General features: G+C 34.4%; 1 protein-coding gene and 2 long non-coding RNA genes across 3 annotated transcripts; 1 reads left to right on the top strand and 2 right to left on the bottom strand.

Moving 5' to 3' along the window:
- Positions 1-2,031: 2,031 nt before the first annotated feature.
- Positions 2,032-2,541, bottom strand: LOC140987783 (auxin-induced protein X15-like). The gene is made up of 2 exons (XM_073456440.1): positions 2,196-2,541; positions 2,032-2,096 (listed from the first exon to the last, which is right to left on the bottom strand). Exons 1-2 carry the CDS (start codon positions 2,539-2,541, stop codon positions 2,032-2,034), a joined length of 411 nt encoding a protein of 136 aa, XP_073312541.1.
- A 15,200-nt stretch (positions 2,542-17,741) lies between these two features.
- LOC140988759 (uncharacterized) lies at positions 17,742-19,219 on the top strand. Its single transcript, XR_012177356.1, has 3 exons — positions 17,742-17,947; positions 18,337-18,554; positions 19,152-19,219. It is a non-coding gene; the product is annotated as an uncharacterized lncRNA (long non-coding RNA).
- A 67-nt stretch (positions 19,220-19,286) lies between these two features.
- Positions 19,287-20,920, bottom strand: LOC140988758 (uncharacterized). The gene is made up of 3 exons (XR_012177355.1): positions 20,750-20,920; positions 20,578-20,643; positions 19,287-19,585 (listed from the first exon to the last, which is right to left on the bottom strand). It is a non-coding gene; the product is annotated as an uncharacterized lncRNA (long non-coding RNA).
- Positions 20,921-22,107: the final 1,187 nt, after the last annotated feature.

The raw sequence follows: 22,107 nt of genomic DNA, 5'->3' as shown, positions 1-22,107 counted from the left end.
ATGAAATTCTGAACGATAATAATAAAAAATAATTTTCTTGTTTGTTTTCTTCCAACTATTAAAGGCTTCCAAAATAAATTTAAGAAAAATGAAATTTAACCATCATTTTTTGGAATAAATTTTAAGGGGAGAAGACGCTGATGGGCTAGGTCTCGGTGAAACATGCGCGCGGCGTGGTGCGATTATTTGGAAAATACATTTTGGCATACTGTCCAGGACGCATCAGAGTAGAAGCTCGCGCGCTGGTGCTCGTTCTCATACATCATTTTCGATTTTTTGCTGCATCTTACATTCTTTCGTCCTTGAAATTTGATGCGTATTTTTTTTGTTCACTGCTATCGAGAGTTTGTAGTGCTCCACTCTCTCGACTCGAAGTCGTTGTATCTTAAAAACGATTGTCTTCAACGTATAACATTGTGATATGAGCAATTTCTTCTTGCGGAAAAAAGAACATCCTTGCCTCGACTTGCTTTTATGCACATTGTTCAGAACCGGAGAAAGATTAACAACATAACTTACACATCATAACAATAATATATATATATTCGCGATCTTAGTCTAAATTGCATTTTTTTTCCAATTGTAGTAATTTTTAATCAGAGTTCTCATGTTGCTTTGGGCACGCTAGCAATAACTGTCTCTATGTCAATATTTTCCATCAGCATTACGATGAAAAATAATTAAAATCGAAAAAAATTAAATTAGTAGATTAAGATCACAAATTTATCAATAACAAAATAAAAAATGAAAACATATAAGTTTACGAGGCGAAATATCTAATTTTCCTTGTATAAATCCATGCATGGCGTGGTGATAAATATCAAGTAATATGCTGAAATGTTGTAAATAGCACCTGAGCTACTTTTCTTTGAGGGGGCAACTTGCGGTATGTGAAAATGTCCTTTGGTTGCATTTAGTGATAATAGATACATTTTTTTTTCTTATTTAAATATATTTTCTAGAGTTGCATTCTAATGTAATAAACTAAAAGTATTATAAATTCTAAATATACTTCTAAAATTATGTGTAATATATATTTGTTTACATTTTCCAAAAAATGAAAATATCTTTCAATAGAACAACATAAAATTACCTTCATTTACATTCCTCCCACACGATATGTTTTATGGCCACTCAAAATCTACATAGTATTATTTTTAAAATTCAATCACTGAAAAATAATAGTTTTTTTATTATTACTTTTACAGAGAAAATATGTGTGATATACAAATATATTTTAAAAAATCCAATTTTTTTTCCTTCTTTTTATTCATATTTAAAGGTATCAAATTTATACAAAATGAAATTTTGTTCCAAAAACACGAATTTAATTCTACTTTAGTGTTATAATATAAAATAAAATATCTAAATAAGCTAATGCATACGTATAAATTATCCAAAAAATTTAATGAACTTTCTATGCACCACTTTTTAATTTTTAGCTTTTATTCTCATATACTAACGTTTGCGAGGTATAAGATATCGAAATTGAAGGGTCTAAATTATATTTTCATGGAATTTAATAAGGGAAAATTTGATTTAAATTGAGAGGATAAGAGTATTTTTTCGTGCCCCAGAAACTTATTTTCACCTTCTGTATCAATTTAAGTTGGTTGGATGTAGCAATCGAAGTAAGAAGTTGGAGACTAATAATTAATTTTATTCTACATGGAGAAGGAACGTACAGAAATCTTGTTTCGATCGATATGATAATATTCGAGCTCCGTTCGATTTAAATATCCATGCATCACACCGAGAAAATAATATAGCGAAATCAGCTATGTAAGTTGACCTAAATTTTATTTTGGTAATATAATTAATGAAATTTCAGATTTGGTGCAATAATTTTATTTTATTTTATTTTGCAATTTTAGTTCTTCTTTGTAAGAGTATTGTCGTGACGTCAAATAGTACTTGAGCAATATTGGAAGCCGAATTAGCACTCCGACTAGGAAAAAGAGACTAAAATTATGAAGAAGAGAAGTTATTGTTTAGGGACCCAATCGAGACCACGTGACTAACAGACTAAAGCTAGCCTGCAGCAGGCCTTGGCTGAGTGGCTCCGTTGTATCGAAACAAACCCGGATGAATCGAGCCTGAAAGAAAGAGTCGATCTAAAAAAGGCAAAGCATAGCTAGCCCATCAAATATTGTACAAATAAGCATAAATCAACGATTGAGATTCACGTAAGAAACCAAAATACTGGTTCCTGATCATGCTCCAACGGCAGCTTCTCTTCAAGCCGGACTCGGATCGGGACATGAACCGGAGTATTTCCTCGAAGACCAACTCGTCGCAAGGAATAGCCAGCGGCCCCGACTGATAACAGAAGCCGTACTCTTCCTCCGCCTCACTCAACAACTGCCTGAAGATGGGGTGGTTTAGGTACGCCGTGCGAACGACGAACCTCCTGCAGTTGCTCCCCACGCACATAACCACATGGCCCGATGGCACATCGGACAGGAACGTCGCCTTTTTCCTCCATGCACGCAGTATCTGACTGATTCGGACAATGTGCCCAAGTTTAGCATATTTTGCCATTGAGAGTGATGGAAGCTGTGCGTGCTTGTTATTTAGCGAGTGAGGACGTACGTCCACCGAAGAAAAAGGGTTTTGTTAGAATTCGAGCCGCCATAAGGTCTGTATATATACACACACACACACACAAGGCTATGAATAATAATATCTCCCCGATGACGAAAATGGCCCTGAGCTTGCTATACAAGTACATCAGGACCAAGTTGTGCCTAATCAACTACCAAGTGCTATAATAGGTGTTCTGACAGTCCATTTGTGACTTGAGTTTATTAATTCTCATGTAAAAATAATAATTATTTTAATAATATTTTACGGTTCTATCCAATTATGACAATTAACTCATGTATATACACATGCAAGCTATATAGATGAAATCTTTGAATATACAATAGGTATCATGAGGTCTGCTTCGCAACGTAAGATTATGAAACTCATTAGAAAGAGTAACGTATATTCAAAACAGATTCTCAGTCGAATTGACCGCCTCAAATAAGGATAAATGTCGCTTAAGCTTGAGACTATTATATGTGATGTAAACGTCATGTTTCATTGGTAAGGACATCGAGATGTCTGTTCATACAGATGAGTGATCATTTGATGATGCACTGAACAATCTTCCATTGGACTTTTCAAGTGGTTATCACTTATCGAGTGGAAAAGTTTGGAGTTATGGTTGTACAACATTACTCATTTGACTCTAGACAACATGGAGGCTCTACGTACTAGAACTGCACTTTGACTCATTTACCGACTCCATTGAGGCTTCCATGTATGTGACGAGGTTGGGTGTAGTTTAGAAATACGTAAGAGCCAATGCATTGTAGTCGGGAATTCACTATTTGTCTACGGGTGAAGATATCCTATGTGATCTGATAAATTAATAGTGCAAGGAATCTTTTGGCCACTGTAAGACATGTACAATATGTGCATTTTCGAAAGGCGATTACTCAATTGCATATACCATGTCACTATTATTACTCAAAGATATATCACATAGTTTTCGAATTCATTTGCAACTCTCGACATACCAATGATTGTAGATTCAATCGGAGATATATGAGTTGAAGGGACTGTACTCTACACTAACTATAACTTAAGGTTCTTGCAGGCACTATCAGTGATACCTCGGGGATCATTGGACGATGCTACTAGACGCTCTTGCCATGATCGGATGGGTGTAATCAGATTTCAGTTATGATATTCTTGATAAAGGGGTTGATAAAAAGAATGAGGCTATTTAGGGTAAGCTCGAATAAGATAATTTCATTCTGAATCACACGAGGTTGTGAATCCATAGCTAGCTGTATCCTTGAACCACTGAGTGTCACACAAGTATTGAATTTTGTATTTCCGTTGAGATAATCAAATTCAAGGAATTGAATTTGACGACTGTAGTTTGATGGAGATCAAACAGATTACTTATAAAGAAATTTATAAGTGGATTTCATATAATGGAAGTTGAGAAAGTTAGCTTAACTGCTAATTAAGTGAGTAGAGTGGAACTGTCTGTTTGGTGAATGAGTTTCAAAACTGCCAGCTGTTAAAATGGATCAGTAGAAATTTTGATATTCGAAACTTTCAATTTTCATTATATGAGCGAGATTTGTATTCTCGTCACATCGACACTGTCTGATCATCGATCGGACTTATAACGAGTTCATAATTATTTATTTAATAATTTTAGAAGTAATAATTAAATAATAATGTTAGTTGTGGTGACTACTAAGTGTAAGGTTCTCATGGAATATTTTAGAGAGATCTAGAATGATTAATTAACAATTAACCATTTAGAATATTTCAATCTAAACGAAGAATCCAGTCCGCATTGATATTTAGTATTTATTAATAAAAAAGTTCCGTTTTCAAAGATACAAAAATTATTCGTCCATGTTAATTTATTTTTTATTGACATATTCGCAACATGACGCGGTCTATTTTTGCCTATTAACAATAATCTAAAATTAATTAATTAAAAAAAAATTCCAAGTTTGAAAAACTCATCACCATGTAAGCAAGCTTATGTAAAAAATTAAAGTTAGTGGGTGATCAAACCCACAATGTATTAAAATAATTTTGGACATCAGTTTGACTGATCAATTTTGATTCCTCACATATAACCTGATTTCTACATGCAATTTTCATAGTCTAAAATTATCGAACATAATTATTCTTCGTTGACATGATCTAATGTATCCGACTATTTCCTTAGTTGACGTGATCCTTCAATTCTATCAATATAGGCAAATAATACACTAATTGACAATTAGATTTAACACCGCCATGTACGTAGTTTTTCATCCCCTTATCTTTTTCTCCACATCACTTGTTAATTTCACAGTAATTGGCATTATCTTTAATTAATCTTTTTAATTATTTAGACCACATGGGTTGTCCCAAAGTCTGGTACTACTAGAAATAACAAAATTAACACTTTCTAATTATAACTCACTCAAATTATTTTTTATTTTTATTTTTATTTTTAAAAAAATAAAGTTTCGATTTAGTTACCAATCGACACTTGTTAATTTCTTATAAGTGGTATCCTGATTAATCACTATTTTTATTTCAACATGACGTTAATGGTGACATAATTAAGAGCCTCAAATCTCTTACCTCGAATCATTGTCAAGAGTTGATATTAATTTTCTGGAGAAAATATACAAAAAGGTGCCTAGCCTCTAGGACTAGGTAACTGGTATTTTAGTTATATTAATAAATATAAAATTATAATCGTAATTTATATAAGATTTGTGTTATTTTATTAAATGTTTAATTTAATAATGATTGATAGAACTTGGTAGATGTCATAATGCAATTTGAGATGAGTAATATTGAAAATAAGTTGTTGCAATTTTGAGAAAAAAATGTTGGTGTAAGGATAATTTTGGAAACAAAAGATGGTGTCCTTTAGGTGACATATTCTTTATATAATAGTATAGACGTGTTGGAATAAGTATTGTATCAAATCGGTTTTTTTTCGATATATCTGTGACTTCCACCACTTTTGGTATTCTCAAGTCTAAATTCCATAATATTTATGTACTACATTATACACATAAAATTCCCTCTAGTACTTAGAATTTATCCCATCTCTAACAAAATAAATTTTGAATTATGAAACTATGTCTATTAAGCTATAGCTCGATATTCCAAATCTTATTCAAATTTAAACCTATGTCAACTATAGGCCCATATTTATTTTACTAAGACTCGAATTTACATGTTATAAAATCAAGAAATGTATCATTTGAAAAAACATGTTTATTGAGTAATATAATTTTATTGAGTTTATAAGCTATTTTTTATTAGTTTTAATATTCGTTATAAGAAATTTCAATTTTGGGCGGTAATAATAAGAAGAAATATATAAAAGATTTTTTTTAGGAGAAACGTAAGAGAAGTGGAATTGCAGTCTGCCGTTATAGAATTGGGCAACAGTAACTGGATTTGTAGCGATCTCTTGGGCCATGGCCCATATAAGCCCAACAACAGCAATATGTGATGATTTGTTTTCCAGTCCCCAAAATACCCTCCGAAGAGGAACATAATCCGAGAACCGAGGAAGTGCAGATCCTGTGATGACACATCTTCAAATCCACCGCTCGTCGGTAGCTCCGCCATGTTCAATCGCAAACTCATCGTCGTAGTTGTGCCGTATTTCTTCCTTTTCCCTGCTGAAGACATCGCCGCGCGGGATAAGTACCACCACTGGCGGCGGTGTAGGAGTCAGAACAATCAGGTGTATGGCCCACCCTAGAAGAGTGAGAATTGTGGCAAAGCAGATAATGAGGGAGCTATCCGATATGTTGCTTACCGATAAGGTTTTGCAGTATGTGTTGCACAATATATTGAACGATAAAGTACAGTAAACTTTCGTAAAAATCAGTGAAATAAATGGTGAAGAAAACATAGTAGAGCAAAGATTAAAGTAAACCAAACCGAGGCCTGTACGAAGTACAATGTCCTTAAAACAGATTCGTCCCCTCGTGTATGTGCTTCGAGGATCTTCTTGGACGTCTGTTTCCTAAGATACAACGGAACAACCAGCAGTGACTTAGCATGAGGCACTACTACGACGAACTGAAAATGTACCTTTACTTTATCACCGAAATTTAACGGAGGCCAAATTGAAAGCTAACAATATGAAATGCAAGAGAATGCTTGAAAGATATAATATTTTCATGTATATTAAATGAGGAAATGAACACACTATTTATAAGCCCCAAAATGCACACCAAGAGTCATGCAAGATTAATTAACACAATTAATCTTCCCATTAACTCAAGAATATGAAGAGCCAAAAATCTTCAATTAACTCAAGAATGTGGAAAAATGTGGAAAGTCAAAAGACATTTCTATAATTATGAGCCACAATTAACTCAAGAATATGGAGAGCCAAAAGACACTCCCACATTCATGAGACATAATTTTTATTCAAACTCTAAATTTGATTCAAATTTCCAACAATTCCCCACATGAATGAAAATTGATACAAATATTGGTGACAAAGTTCTACAGTTGAATCCTGCATAGGATAGGTAGGTGCTACCCTTTGAACCTTCCCTTATGAAATATATTTGCTTTACTAGCTGACCAGTAGACATGATGTCCTTGAACTGTTCTGGTGTTTATGTAAATTAAGATATACTTCACACAAGACTCTCCCTGATACTATTCAGTTCTCATGATTGTGTTCGTTTTGGCCATGAACACACGCCTAGTTCTTCGAGAGGGTCTAGAATTGAGCCTTAAAATTCCTTCGAAGCGGCCCCAATTCTCTCTCGCATAGGTGATTCTATATTCTTCTCATCAGAATCATTAAAAGCCATAAGCTTATCCTCAAAATTCACTGTTTCATAATAGGAATGGGCTAGGGATAACCCCCACAGTGATATACCAAATTAGTGCGATTAGGTTGTCCCATTGAACCTAGTTCTTGGGATCTCCAGTCAGCGTAGATTGAATTTTCCTTCACACCAATTTATTCTATAGGCTTGAGCCCCATTCCCCTTGACATTTTCGCAACTAACTCTCTGTTTAATCCCTTGGTTAGCGGATCCGCTATATTATCCTTTGACTTTACATAGTCAACAGAGATAACTCTAGTTGAGAGTAGTTGTCTAATGATATTATGTCTACAACGTATATGCCTAGACTTACCATTATACATTTTATTTTGTGCCCTTCCAATCGAAGATTGGCTATCACAATGTATGCATATAGCCGGCACTGGTTTTTCTCATCCTGGAACATCTTCTAAGAAGTGATGCAGCCATTCAGCCTCTTCAGCACACTTGTTAAGAGCTATAAACTCAAATTCCATCGTGGATCTGGCTATTACAGTTTGTTTAGAAGATTTCCACGCAATTGTTGCACCTCCTAATGTGAATACAAATCCACTTGTAGATTTTGAGTCTTTCATATGAGATATCCAATTTGCATCACTGTATCCTTCAATAACAGCATGATATCTGGTATAGTGCAGCACATGATCACGAGTGTACCTTAAGTATATTAGCAATCTGATAATTGCTTTCCAATGTTCAGCTCCTGGATTACTCGTGAATCTACTCAATTTGCTTACTGCATAAGCTATGTCTAGTCTTGTACAACTCATTAAGTACATCAGACTTCCAATGACTCGACATACTCTCACCTTGATTCTTTGATAGATGTTGACTGGTATCTATCGGAGTTCTAGCCAATGCAGAGGCATCATTATTGAATTTCTCAAGTATTTTGTCAACAAAATGTGACTGACTTAGAACTAGCCCTTATGATGTTCTATGAATTTGAATTCCAAGGATTACATCGGCTAAGCCCAAATCTTTCATGTCAAATATTGAGTTCAATAACTTCTTGGCAGATTTGATCATCTTATCATTAATACCAATGATAAGTATGTCATCTACGTAAAGACATAAAATGACATATCCATTTTCAGTGTTTTTTTTTTATGTATACACATTTGTCACATTCATTGAATTTAAATCCACTTTCCATCATTGCTTTATCAAATTTTTCGTGCCATTGCTTTGGTGCTTGTTTTAAGCAATATAGAGACTTCACCAGTTTACAAACTTTATTTTCTTGCTCAGTCGCAGAAAATCCTTCAGATTGTTCCATGAAAATTTCCTTTTCTAAATCTCCATTTAGAAAAACTACCTTTACGTCCATTTGGTGTACTTCAAGATTACGCAAGGCGGCAATTGCGAGTATCACACGAATAGAGGTTATTCTCGATACAAGAGAATATGTGTCAAAGTAATCAAGCACTTCACGTTGATGGTAATATTTGATTACCAATCTGGCTTTATACTTATCTATGGTCCCATCTGATTTCATTTTCCTTTTGAAAACCCATTTACAACCTAGTGGTTTGCTTCTCGGAGGAAGATTTATTGATTCCCACGTATGGTTTTGTAAAATGGATTCAATTTTGGAATTGATAGCCTCTTTCTATAGAGGCCCCTCAGATGAAATCATTGCTTCCTTGAAGCTTTGAGGTTTACTTTCCATCATCAGAGTGATGAAATCCGGACCAAAGGATTTCTCAATCCTAGCTCTCTTGCTACGTCTAGGTTCAATATCTTGGTTAAGCCCTTGTTCTTTTTCAATTGTCTCATATAATCTTTTGGATGAACTTGGTTTTTTCTTAGATTTGTATGAAAACATGTGTTCAAAGAACGAAGCATTTCTTGATTCCATTATCATATTCTTGTGAATATCAGATATTTGAGATTCATGCACAAGAAAACGATACGCGCTACTGTTTTGAGCATATCCAATGAAAATGCAATCAACAGTTTTTGGTCCTATCTTTACTTTCTTTGGAGTGGGTACTGCTACCTTGGCAAGACACCCCCACACTCGCAAGTATTGGTAGGAAGGACTTTTACCTTTCCATAACTCGTATGGACTTTTATCTTACTTCTTTCGGGGCACCTTATTTAAAAGTAATTTGCTGTTAGAACAGCTTCCCCCACTTGTTTTGTGGTAAACCAGAACTTAATAACAACGCATTCATCATTTCTTTCAAGGTGCGATTTTTTCTCTCTACAATGTCATTTTGCTGAGGAGAATAAGGTGCAGTTCTTTTATGTTTGATACCGTGTTAGCACAAAACTCAGCAATTGGTGATTCATATTCACTTCCACGATCACTTCTTAGCACATTAATTTTCTTGTTAAGTTGATTTTCAACTTCACTTTTATAGTGGACAAATTTTTCAATTGTTTCATCTTTACTTTTAAGAAGATACACATAACAAAATTTTGTGCTATCGTCAACAAAAATAATGAAGTATTTATTTCCATCACGTGTTTGCGCACCTTTTAAATCACATATATCACTGTGAATTAGATCAAGTGGTTCACTATTTCTTTTTGTTGGAAGGAGAAAATTTATCCTTTTCGAGCTTTGGCCATGCTCGACAACATTTGCCTTGGCAGAAACTGGAGAAAACAATCGTCTTTCAGAACTCTTGTTGTCTTCCTCAATGCGAAGTCAAACAATGAGCTCTTCAACATTCATCTCCTTGCGCTTATACTTCAAATAATTTTTGAAATCTTTCCAAGCTGGTGGTAGCTTCTCAACAATAGCAGCCACTTGGAATGATTCGCTCAAAGTCATCCCCTCTCAGTGCATCTCGTGAAAAATCACTTGGAGTTCTTGAACTTAGCCGATAACCGGCTTTGAATCCACTATTTTAAAATCCAGAAAGCGGCCTACAAGAAATTTCTTGGCCCCGGCATCCTCGGTTTTATACTTTGTGTCAAGGGATTCCTATAGCTCTATAGCTATTTTCATTTCGCAAAACACATTGTAGAGCGAATCAACCAAACCATTCATTTTCTACACAAGAAATATGAGTGGTGACATGCATCAATAACACTAGCAGTCTGCACATCTCTGTCAACCTCAGCTGGTTTGGGAGCATCCTCGGTGAGAAACCTGGCTAGATTCAAGACGGTTAGATAGAAGAACATATTCTATTGCCACCTCATGAAATTTAAGCCGTCAATCTTCTTCGGTGTATTAGCATGGCTCACAGGCACATCGACCGCACAAGTATTTATACTTGTGCTTATTTAATCTTGTCCATCTATTTATTTAAAGTCGATTTGTGTTATAAAAGTTAATAATCCGCTGCATGTTGTCCGAGATGTTGTAACATCTGGCACAACACTTAATTATGATAAAAACACAAATTCATTATTTTACATCCTATTTTTATATTCTTATTACTTTTAGTATCTGTCAAACACAACATTCCTTAAAAGTGGTATCAGAGCCTAATCTTGATATACTAAGTGCTGATTCTGGTTTTTGTTTTGTTTGACAGAAATATTTAAATGGACACCTCCTTGACTGCACTGTTGACCAAAAAACGATGGCTACAAGTGAACCCTTTAGGTGTTGCCCTAGGTGTTGCCACGCTTGGGCGCAACACGTGTTTAAAATCATTTTGTTTAAAATCTACATCTTCTGGAAATTCGAGTGTAGATGATGAGTTGGAAGCTGATGTTGAAGAAATCACTCTTGAGAGTGTACAAAAGCTTTATGAGGAACTGTATGCCGATTGGACCAAAAGAAACAAGCTTAACTCAACGCTCATGAAGGAGAACACCGAACTAAAAGCTGTAGTTGCCAAACTTGAAGTAATCCTGAGCAAAAAGGATTTGGAACTCGGCAAGACCAAGGATGAGCTTCAAAAGGCAACTGAGACTTTGTCCAAGTTCAATTCGAGCACATCCAAGTTTGAATCCATACTTTTGATGGGAAGAGATGACAAGAAAGGGTTAGGTTTCAAAGACAGTGTGTTTGAAATTGGTGAATCTTCCAAGTCGACTGTTTTTGTGAAACAAAAGGCTGATACATCTCCACAACCACAATCCAAGTCACCAATCAAAAGCTCTCCACCGAAAAGACAACCTGCTACACCTATTCCTAAGAAAAGAAAACGCATGTATGTATGTCATTACTGTTTTAAGCCTGGACATATCAGGCCCTACTGTTTTAAACTCAGGGATGACTGCATGAATCGAAAGTCGAGTCGGATGTTGCCCCGAATGTTGTCCAACATTTCCCGCAACACCTCCAACCATCGACCTACAGTAAGACAAATTTGGGTACCAAAGGTAAAAACTCAATGTAATGTTGTCTATACTTCATTGAAAACTGACACTGCAGGTCATTGGTACTTTGATAGTGGAAGCGCACGCCATATGACAGGATCACGAGAACATCTCACTGATTATGTTGATCAAAAATGTGGAAGAGTAACATATGGAGGGGGAGCTAAAGGAAAGATTGTTGGAAAGTGAACATTAAATGTTGAAGGACTACCAAAGCTCCACAATGTGCTTCATGTTGAAGGATTAAATTCAAATTTGATAAGCATAAGCCAATTGTGTGATGATAATTTGCTTGTCAAATTTAATAAATATACTTGTGAAGTTTTTGATGAAACTAACATGTGCATTATGACAGGTATAAGGTCTTCGGATAATTGCTATCAAATAGGTGAAGAACTTTCATGCAAACATGCACAAATTACTGAACTCGACCTTTGGCATCAAAAACTCGGTCATGCAAATTTCAAAACCTTGAAAAATTTGAGTAAGTACGATGCAGTACGAGGTATGCCTAATCTTTCATTTGGTATACCATATGTTTGTGGCGATTGTCAAAAGGGTAAGCAAACTCGCGTGTCACACCAGATGTTGCCCTACTTTGGGACAACACGCTGTCTCGAATTGCTACACATGGACCTTATGGGTCCTATGGAAGTGGAAAGCTTTGGAGGTAAGAAATATTCTTTTGTATGTGTCGATGACTTTTCACGGTTTTCTTGGATAAGCTTTATTAGGGAAAAGTCAGACACCTTCGGTGTGTTTAAAAAATTGGTCACAAGAATCACAAACTTCCATAATTTAAAGGTGAGAAGGATCAGGACTGACCATTGAAAGAAATTTGAAAATTCTTCATTCTCATCATTTTGTGACAGGAAAGGGATTTCACATGAATTTTCAGCACCAAAAATCCCACAACAAAATGACATTGCCGAACGTAAGAACAGGACTTTGCAAGAAATGACAAAGGTGATGCTAGCCTTAAAGAATATTTCAAAGCGTTTTTGGGCAGAAGCCCTTAATACAGCTTGTCATATTTCAAATAGGGTGTTTTTGAGAAGTGGTTCAACCATGACTTCTTATGAAATAATCATGGGAAAGAAGCCCAATCTTAAATATTTTCATGTTTTCGGTTGTGTTTGTTACGCTTTGAATGACATGGATCAACTTGCAAAATTTGACTCAAAAAGTGATAAGTGTTTGTTTTTGGGATATGCCACTAATAGTCGAGCTTATTGCATGTTTAATTTAAGAACTAGGACTATTATGGAATTCATTAATGTTGTTTTAGATGATTGTGCAGATCTCAGGAAGAAAACTGCTTAAGATGACGTTGAAGACCTACTGGAAATTCCAATCATACTGGAAAATGCAGGTGTTGCCCCAGATGTTGCAACACCTAGCACAACACGTGACACTGAAGTCACTGAATCTGAGAAAGAAACACACATTGATGATAATGCAGTAGATGATGGACATAATATTCCAAGTAAAATTCAGAAAGACCATCCATAATCTCAAATAATTGGAAATATGCACGAAAATGTCCAAACTCGAAAGAAAAAAAAAGTGGATTACCGAAAGATGGCTGGACTTAAATGCATGAGCTCTACATACTCACATGTTAGATTTTCATGTTTTATATCTAATTTCAAACCCAAAAATGTTGATGAAGCTTTGAAAGATGAATTTTGGATTAATACTATGCATGATGAGCTTGAGCAATTTGTTCGAAATGATGTTTGGACTTTGGTTTCACCTCCTGACCATGGTAATATAATCGGTACATAATGGATTTTCAAAAATAAGACTGATGAGTCGGGAAACATCTTTCGAAACAAAGCAAGGTTGGTTGCTCAAGGGTACACACAGGTTGAGGGGGTTGATTTTGATGAGATCTTTGCTCCTGTTGCCCGTATTGAGTCAGTCAGACTATTGCTAGCCATTGCATGCTACATGAAAATCAAACTTTTTCAAATGGATGTTAAAAGTGCTTTTTTAAATGGAATTTTGAGTGAAGAAGTGTATGTTAGACAATCTAAGGGTTTTGAAGATCCACACCATTTGGATCATGTTTACAAATTAAAGAAGGCACTTTATGGTTTGAAGCAAGCACCACGTGCATGGTATGGAAGATTAACAGAATATCTACTTGAAATTGGCTTCAAACGAGGTGAGATAGACAAAATTCTTTTTATTCAGAAATCCAAAGGTGAGATTCTTATTTGTCAAGTTTATGTTGATGATATACTCTTTGGTTCGTCATCTCAGAAGCATGCTGATAATTTTGTTGAGTGTATGTCTTCTACCTTTGAAATGAGCATGGTTGGTGAGTTGAGTTATTTTTTTGGCTTGCAAATTAAACAAATGCATGATGGTATCTTTTTGTGTCAAAGTAAGTATGCTAAAAATTTGATTAAGACATTTGCAAATGAGAACACAAAACACATGAGAACTCCTATAGGCTCGAGGGAAAAATTATGCAAATATGATGTTGCCGAAAATGTTGACAACACTTTATACCGCAGCATCATAGGAAGCCTCCTTTACTTGACTGCTAGCCGCCCTGACTTAATGTTTAGTGTTTGTTTGTGTGCTAGATACCAATCTAATCCTAAGATTTCTCATTTAAAAACCGTAAAACGTATCTTACGATACATAGCCGGAACCATTGACTTAGGATTGTGGTATACACACGAAACCAACTAAAATTTAGTAGGGTTCTCTGATGCTGATTGGGCTGGTGATTTAGATGATAGAAAGAGTACATCTGGAGGTTGTTTTTATCTTGGCAATAATTTGATCTCGTGGCATAGTAGGAAACAAAATTGTGTGTCACTTTCAACTGCTGAATCTGAATATGTGGCAGCTGGAAGTTTCTGCTCTCAACTTTTGTGGATGAATCAAATGATAGAAGATTATGGACTTAAGAGTGAAACCTTATTTGTGTACTCTGATAATTCTAGTGCAATTAATATTTCAAAAAATCCAGTACAACACTCTCGAACCAAACACATTGAAATTAGACACCACTTTATTCGAGATTTAGTAAAAAAAGGATTGATTCGAATTGAATTTGTTAGTACAAATAACCAATTGGCAGACATATTCACTAAAGCATTAGACTTTGAGAGATTCTTCAACCTTAGGAAATCTCTTAGCATGTGTGCAATCTGAACATTCATAGATGTTGTCTCAGATGTTACAACATCTCGGACAACACCTAACATGCATGTGCATTTTTAGGACTTGGGCATACTGCATTTGCATGCATACTGTTATATGATGTGTTTTCACAATGTTGCATAATCTTCTGGTGCACTTACAATTTCTTGTTCTATTTAAACTAAAACACTTGGACATGATTAATAATCTAATTAAGTCACAAAGTAGTTGAAGGATAATCATGTACTCCATGACAAAGACCCATACGAAAGGTGACTTGAGAAGATTGAATAAAAAGAAAAATAAATTATGAATATGCTCTGTATCAGAAGAAAAGATTGGAAAAAGCTACCTAAAAGAGTCCAATGAAGACTGTGCTTTTAGTATGGGAGCTACCTTTTCTGAATTTAATACAGAATTCAAAATAGAAGAAATTGGAAAAAGCTACCTAGAGGAGTCCTAAAGAAGACCGTTCTTCTAGTGTGGGAGCTACCACTTCTATAATCAGAAAGTTGTTAATTCACCAAGTGTGAAGAAAAATCAAAATTGTTTTTCTGGAATTGTGCGTGTTGTGAGAAGATGTTGCCAACATTTGTAAAAACACTTCATCTGTGAATATATCTCATACTTGTCTTCATGTTTCCATTTCTGTTTCATTGTGTTATTACGCATAAATAGGTCATGCATAAACATAACATTGTGAATATTGTCGGGTCATGAGGTATGAATAGTCCAACAGAGAAAATTCGGCGAAAATTTGGCTTTTGCTAGAAATCCAATTTTTGTGATTTTTAATGTTTTAGTGGTGTTAAATTGATATGGGTTTCAATTCTGGAAATTATTTTGAAATGATTTTGGACGCAATTATCTCAGTATTTTTGGTAAGTGATTACGGGCCAAAACTGATCTGATCTCATATGAGAACTTAGTTTTTGACTATCAACTGGTTATGGAAGTAGATGTCCATTCTGGACAAAAAAAGGAGAGAAGATGCGACTCAAACTCAATCATCTATCAGATACATTTTATGTTTTGAACCTTGTTTTGAACTTTGTTTTGCTTGCTTTCTCTTTTAATCTTCTGCTCTGTTAGTTCCCTGACGTTTCTATTTTTCCCTGATGAGATTCTGTTTTAATGAACTGTTAATTATATTTTGCAGATGTTGTCTCATGTGTTGCCGACACAACTAACAACACCCGTACTAACTTGTTTTTATTCAGGGGGAGAAAAATTCACATATTAAGGGGGAGTTAACTAGAGTTTAATTGAGAAATTGAGTTTGATTTGATTTTGTCCAGAAAGACAAAAAGGGGGAGATTGAAGGGAAATATTTTTTCTTTATTTAATTGATATGATTTCTTATCTTAAATAATTTTTCTAATATTATTCTTCCTTGTTGATATGATATTTAATATTTAATTATGATTTTGCCTTTCTAGATAATTATATTAAGATTTTATTATGATATAATATCTTACTTAAATTTAATTTCCTTCTTGATAAGATTATGTGGAATATTGAGTTTTGTTTTCTAAATATAATATTTATGATAATGATTAACATGATATGGTATTGTTTATTTTGTTTCTAATATAATTCTTGTTTACCATATCTTATAGATTTATTTATGGAAGATAAACTCTAGGAGAGATGAAGACTATAAATAAGAGGTGAGCAACGTGAGGTGATCGGGGGGCGAGAAGAGTTTACTTGGAGGAATTTTTCGTGGAGATTTTTGTGTGAGTTTTCGTGAGAGTGTTTTTCGTGGAAGAGTTTTTTTTTTCGTGAGGAGTTTTTCGTGAGTTGATTTTCGTNTGTGAAGGAATTTTTCGTGGAATTACGTGGAGTGTTTTTCGTGGTGGAGAGTTTTTATTGGAGAGATTTTCGTGGGAGTTTTTAGTGGGAGATTTTCGTGGTGTTCTCTTCTCTCGATCACACATACACGGACTTGTGCACTTCGTGGAATTTCAGAGAAATATTTCTTCAAGGGACATGCTGTTTTGAAGAGTGCAGTTGCAAGTGTTGCCATAAATGTTGGAGACATCTCAGACAACACGAGTGCAAGTGTTGGCTGAAAATCGGGTTTTGTTGCTCCAAGTTTTTTTTATCACGTTTTGCTTTCTTGTTTAAGTTTTAATTTATTGGTTGTTTAAAAAGCTATTTGTTTTCTCAAAGTGTTGAGAAAATTGATTTTTGTCATAGTCACTAGTGATATGTTTTTTGTGTAAACGATTTGGTTTTCTAGTGATTAATTTTTGCCATAAAGCACCGCACAAGTATTTATACTTGTGCATATTTAATCTTGTCCATCTATTTATTTAAAGTCGATTTGTGTTATAAAAGTTAATATTCCGCTGCATGTTGTCCAAGATGTTGTAACATCTGACACAATACTTAATTCTGATAAAACATAAATTCATTATTTTACATCATATTCTGATATTCTTATTACTTTTAGTATCTGTCGAACACAACATTCCTTACACAAGTGATTGATAATCATATATCACGAAAGACCAGAAATTCATGTTAAAGTAGTAGAAAAATAACAATAAACATGTACCTAATTCATTGATTGATCAAGCGTGTGAATTATGGTAAAACTATTGCCTTGTTCTTGCCAAAGGAGCAGGCAAAAAAAATGGTTCTGAGTATGTGTGTATTCTGAATTATTCTCTCTGTCTTGGGATCATAACTCTACATATAGATATAACTTAAAGTCTTTGACCCGTGATAAAAGATTTAATTGGGTGGATTTTTATTTATAATATGTACCATATCAATTAATTTAATATCTTGGAAACCTATGATTTAATAAATTACCTTATTGGGTTGTATATTGGATAGCCGGTCCATGCATAATTAACAAACATATTTGAACCTGGGAAATAACCAACACAATGTGTTTGAACATATTTTGTGATTCTAATCTGCAGGTAGTTAAAATTTATGTATCTGTTTTTGGTGATGAAAGAGGAAAAGAAGTCTCCCTTGCTGGGCTCAAGTCAAAAGCAAAATATGTTCGCAGTGAGTTGAGTAAGCGTATGAAGTTGCGGCTCACTCCTGAGATTCGTTTCATAGAAGATGAGTCTCTTGAACGAGGAAGCAGGGTTAGATTTATAATCTATTTGATATGAATCTGTGTTGTTTATTTGATTCTTCTATGCTACTTAGGTAGTCATGCATATCTTTCATCTACTTTCGGATTCTTTAGTTGTTGATATCTACCAATTTTTCCTTCTCTTAAACTATAGGAAGGTTTAAGTGGATAAGTTGAAGCCATTTTTCCATTATAATATCTGAATATTTTCTACCATATTGTGTTATAGATTAAACCCCAATATTTATCTTTTTATGCGAAGAACGCATGTCTTTGATGTGCCATATGATTATGCTGATATTTACTATTTCCTCTTTGATGTTTCTCCGAAATGGTATAGTTGGTGGAATTGGAATAACAAGGAATCATAAGTAAATGACATGAAATAATCAATTTCAGGTTCTTGAAATACTGGATAGGATAAAGGATGAGAATGAGAAAAAAGCAATAGAAGGTGAAGCTGATGATTTCGAAGAGCTATCTGATAGAGGCAACAATGATGTTGAGTGGGAGGGAGATGACATTGACGATGAAGGTATCATCTATGTAAAGTAATTTTGCGCAAGATTCTGACTCATCCGACTTTGGAATGTGATCGAGAGCTTGCTTCATCACTGGTTAGTTCTCTTGCAATCACAATGATAATACAACTGTGATTATGAATTCGACTTTGATTTGGAAAGAAGATTGTCAGAAATAAATATGCCCTCATCTTTGGGTCTCTTGATCTCTTATGTTACATAACTCGTCACTATTTTCGCTGCTTATTATTATTATTATTATTATTATTATTATTTGCATTGGTCTAGCAAATATTATAGTGTGATGCAATGGTTTTAATTGTCATTGCTGCTTGAGTGCCTCCATCGTTTCCGCCTAATGTTTGAACGTGGTCTCAAAGACAATGTAGCTGAAAAAATGGGTTTCCGTTGGACCACCCCAACTATTTTGCAACCCACCCATGGAGGAAGGTCGAAATGATATGGTTTTTTCATAATATTGGTTTTTCCACATGGATTATATTGCAAAATTGCACTATTTACATGAATGAACGGCACAAAATTGTATCAAATTCCATATTTTATGCACTATCCACAAGTCAAAATCACAAGAAACTTTATTTCTTTCTTCTGATGTTAATCATTGTTTGTCCACATTGTGTTAATCTCTTCAGATATTGCATTTGTGACTTGAAGTTGAATCTTTCTTGACAGAATCAAGCAATTCCGTCCTGGAGGAAAACCCGAGCCTCCTAGAGTGAACTCAATCGAATGTGCCTCACGATGAGAATTCATGTTGCAGCATTGCTGGCTCGGCTACTCATCTCCTGAGTCTGAGTCGGTCAAATGTAACCTCAAAACAATGCTAGCTGATATTAGCACATTTCTTTCGTGAAATCTCAGTAAATAATCCATTCACAAATTGTCATATTATTGTACGATGAAAATTTATAACAAAACCAATGAGATTTATATCCAGGGTGATGCAGTAAATCTCCACAAAACTACGGAAATGACGGTGTCTCACGGATTATGGCAGCACCAATCACTATTAAGTTCGCTAATTATTTTGATGGCCTAAAACACAGAATGTGGCTCCTTCAGTGATGTTCCTTGGCTTCAGCCTTCTTACGGGATTTTGCCTTTGCCTGGTGAAAATAAGTACGAGGTACAGAGTCAGTCTTCTTATACAATAAAGTAGCTAGCAAAAACAAAAAAGAAGCATCACATCAATATGTAAATTGCGTTGAGGAGCATATACAAATAGCACAAGCAATGCCCACTCATACTGAACTTTAAGTTAGAAAGAGTAACATCAAATTTTTGTTAGGAAATTCCGGATTGTTCCAGTAGCACTTAGCAACTCAAGCTACACAAACTACCTAGAAGAATCAGTCTTGATTGGAGTTAATACAAAATTAGCACTTGGTATGTATTATTAATGTAAGATCAATGGGAATGTGATATATTTGGGTAAGCTTCCCAGGATAACATTCACAACGTTTAGGTGATTCCAAACATCTTCAAATGTTGTATCATCATGCAAACCTAAGATAAGGCTATTGACAGAATCACCAAAGCAATCGAATCAACCAGCAGAATGTGCAAATCATAAGACATCCATTTCCTACACTCACTACCATATAAATTCTTAGACGAAACTCGTTGAAATACGTAACCAAACTATACGATTAAAACCAAGAACAAAGAAGAAACAGTTTCCATGATGACAGATTGTGAAAAGCACATTTATACTTAGACACCATCCTTCCAAATCTGATGTTTCAATTGCGTAGTTAATTTGCTACTCAGTTTTGATCTTCATTAGCTTGTCCTTATTGATCCTCAAACCTCTACTTTAACTACAGGCTCTTAATATTTATCTTTCCTTCCATTTTATCCATCCTCAAATCTTACTTCAATAACAGTAGCACGCCAGATCTATATTCTTATCAAAAGCTAAAACACCCAGCCAACAAACAAAGTCGACACTGCACGGATCAAAATTGAAAGCGACCAAATCCAGCTCAATGAGGATCCGGGCAAATCAAAGCTAAGCAACAAATGCAAACAAAATATGCCTAATCTGGTTTTCCAGCTAACCAAAAAAAAAAAAAAAAAAAAAAAAAACAAATAGTACCTTGAGAATCTTAAGTTTCACGCTTCCGTAAACAATTCCGAATGAAACAGCGGAAACCCTAGCCACCTGCAAGACGATAAAATTGAGGGAAAAAAATCCAGAAAAATAAACAATACGCAATATTGGTGCAAGTACACGGGAGAAAAAGATCGTGAGGTATCATCGACGTTACCAAAGCCAGGGTGCTGGTGCCGGAGTACGGTCCAGGAGGCGGCGCCATTGTTGAGCGTTTTCTGAGAGAAATGAGAGAAACAACTAGCGATGACAAATTCTATCTTAAACAAAGAGAAGTTCTAAGAATATTAGGAGGGTTTTAAACATTTTCATTTTTTATACATATATAGTTTGCATTTATTGATTTATTTGAAGAAGAGGTTATCTAAGAATAAAAACATATATTGTGTTCACTATGGCTAAAATATGTAATTGATTATACGTGATGATTAAAATAAGTCGAGTTTGGGTAAGATTTTATATATTCAGTTTTCACATTCATTTATTATATTTATCATCGTCTCTTCTTAATCGGATATTTAATTTATCATCATTTTTATACTCGTCCGTGGATTTGATATTCATACTCTACTCAATATAATATTACCACTTATTTTTACATTTTCTTCCATTTGAATTATTTCAAGTAAGACATGTATAATTACTAAATTGTTGAGAACAATAAAAAAAAAATTAAGTACAAAATTAGGTATGCCAATGGCTCTGAATCAATCAAAAAGATTCTTGATTTAATTGAAAGATTAAACATTATATAATAATAACAAAATATTAGAAATAATTTATTATAATATTGTTATCCTACAAAAATAACATCAACTCTATATTAATAATTTTATTTATTTAATCAGATATTCGGGTGGAGTATGAATAAGATTATTTTAAGGTCTGCCTTCATCCTCATATTAATAATTTATCGGAATGATTGGGCGTAAAAGGAAAACTACCGGCTAATCATATGCCATTGGCTCTGAATCAACCAAAAAGCTTATTGATTTAATTGAAAGATTAAACATTATAGAATAATAACAAAATATTAGAAACAATTTATCCTACAAAATAACATCAACTTTATATTAATAATTTTATTAATTTCATCCAACTAATATATTTATTATTTAATCAGGTATTTGGATGAAGTATGAATATGATTATTTAATGATGCTTATATATATATATATATGAAAAAAATAACATGTACAACATTCCGGGACAAGCCCTTGACATTCATTTCTAACCATACAGTATGCAGAATAAAAATCAAAACATTTTGGCAGTTCCATGGCCTGCTAAGATGCTTCATCTTGTTGTTCAGGCAACTAGGTTTGTCAGACGAGAAATATGTCGGATGATTTCTTATGAAGTTTGGTCTCAAACGATTCGATAACATTCTAAAACAAGAAACATATTGTTTGCGCAATATTTGATTTGCGGGCGTGCTAGGTGCGAAGTTGCACCAACTTGTGTGAAAAAATGATAAAATCTAACTTCTAACAATTCAAGCGACGTGAATTCTAA

The sequence above is a fragment of the Primulina huaijiensis genome, chromosome 11 (genome assembly GCF_012295235.1).
Source record: "Primulina huaijiensis isolate GDHJ02 chromosome 11, ASM1229523v2, whole genome shotgun sequence".
In the NCBI taxonomy this organism is placed as follows: Eukaryota; Viridiplantae; Streptophyta; class Magnoliopsida; order Lamiales; family Gesneriaceae; genus Primulina; species Primulina huaijiensis.
Note: the sequence above shows the minus strand (reverse complement) of the source record. Positions and strands in the feature narration are given on the sequence as shown.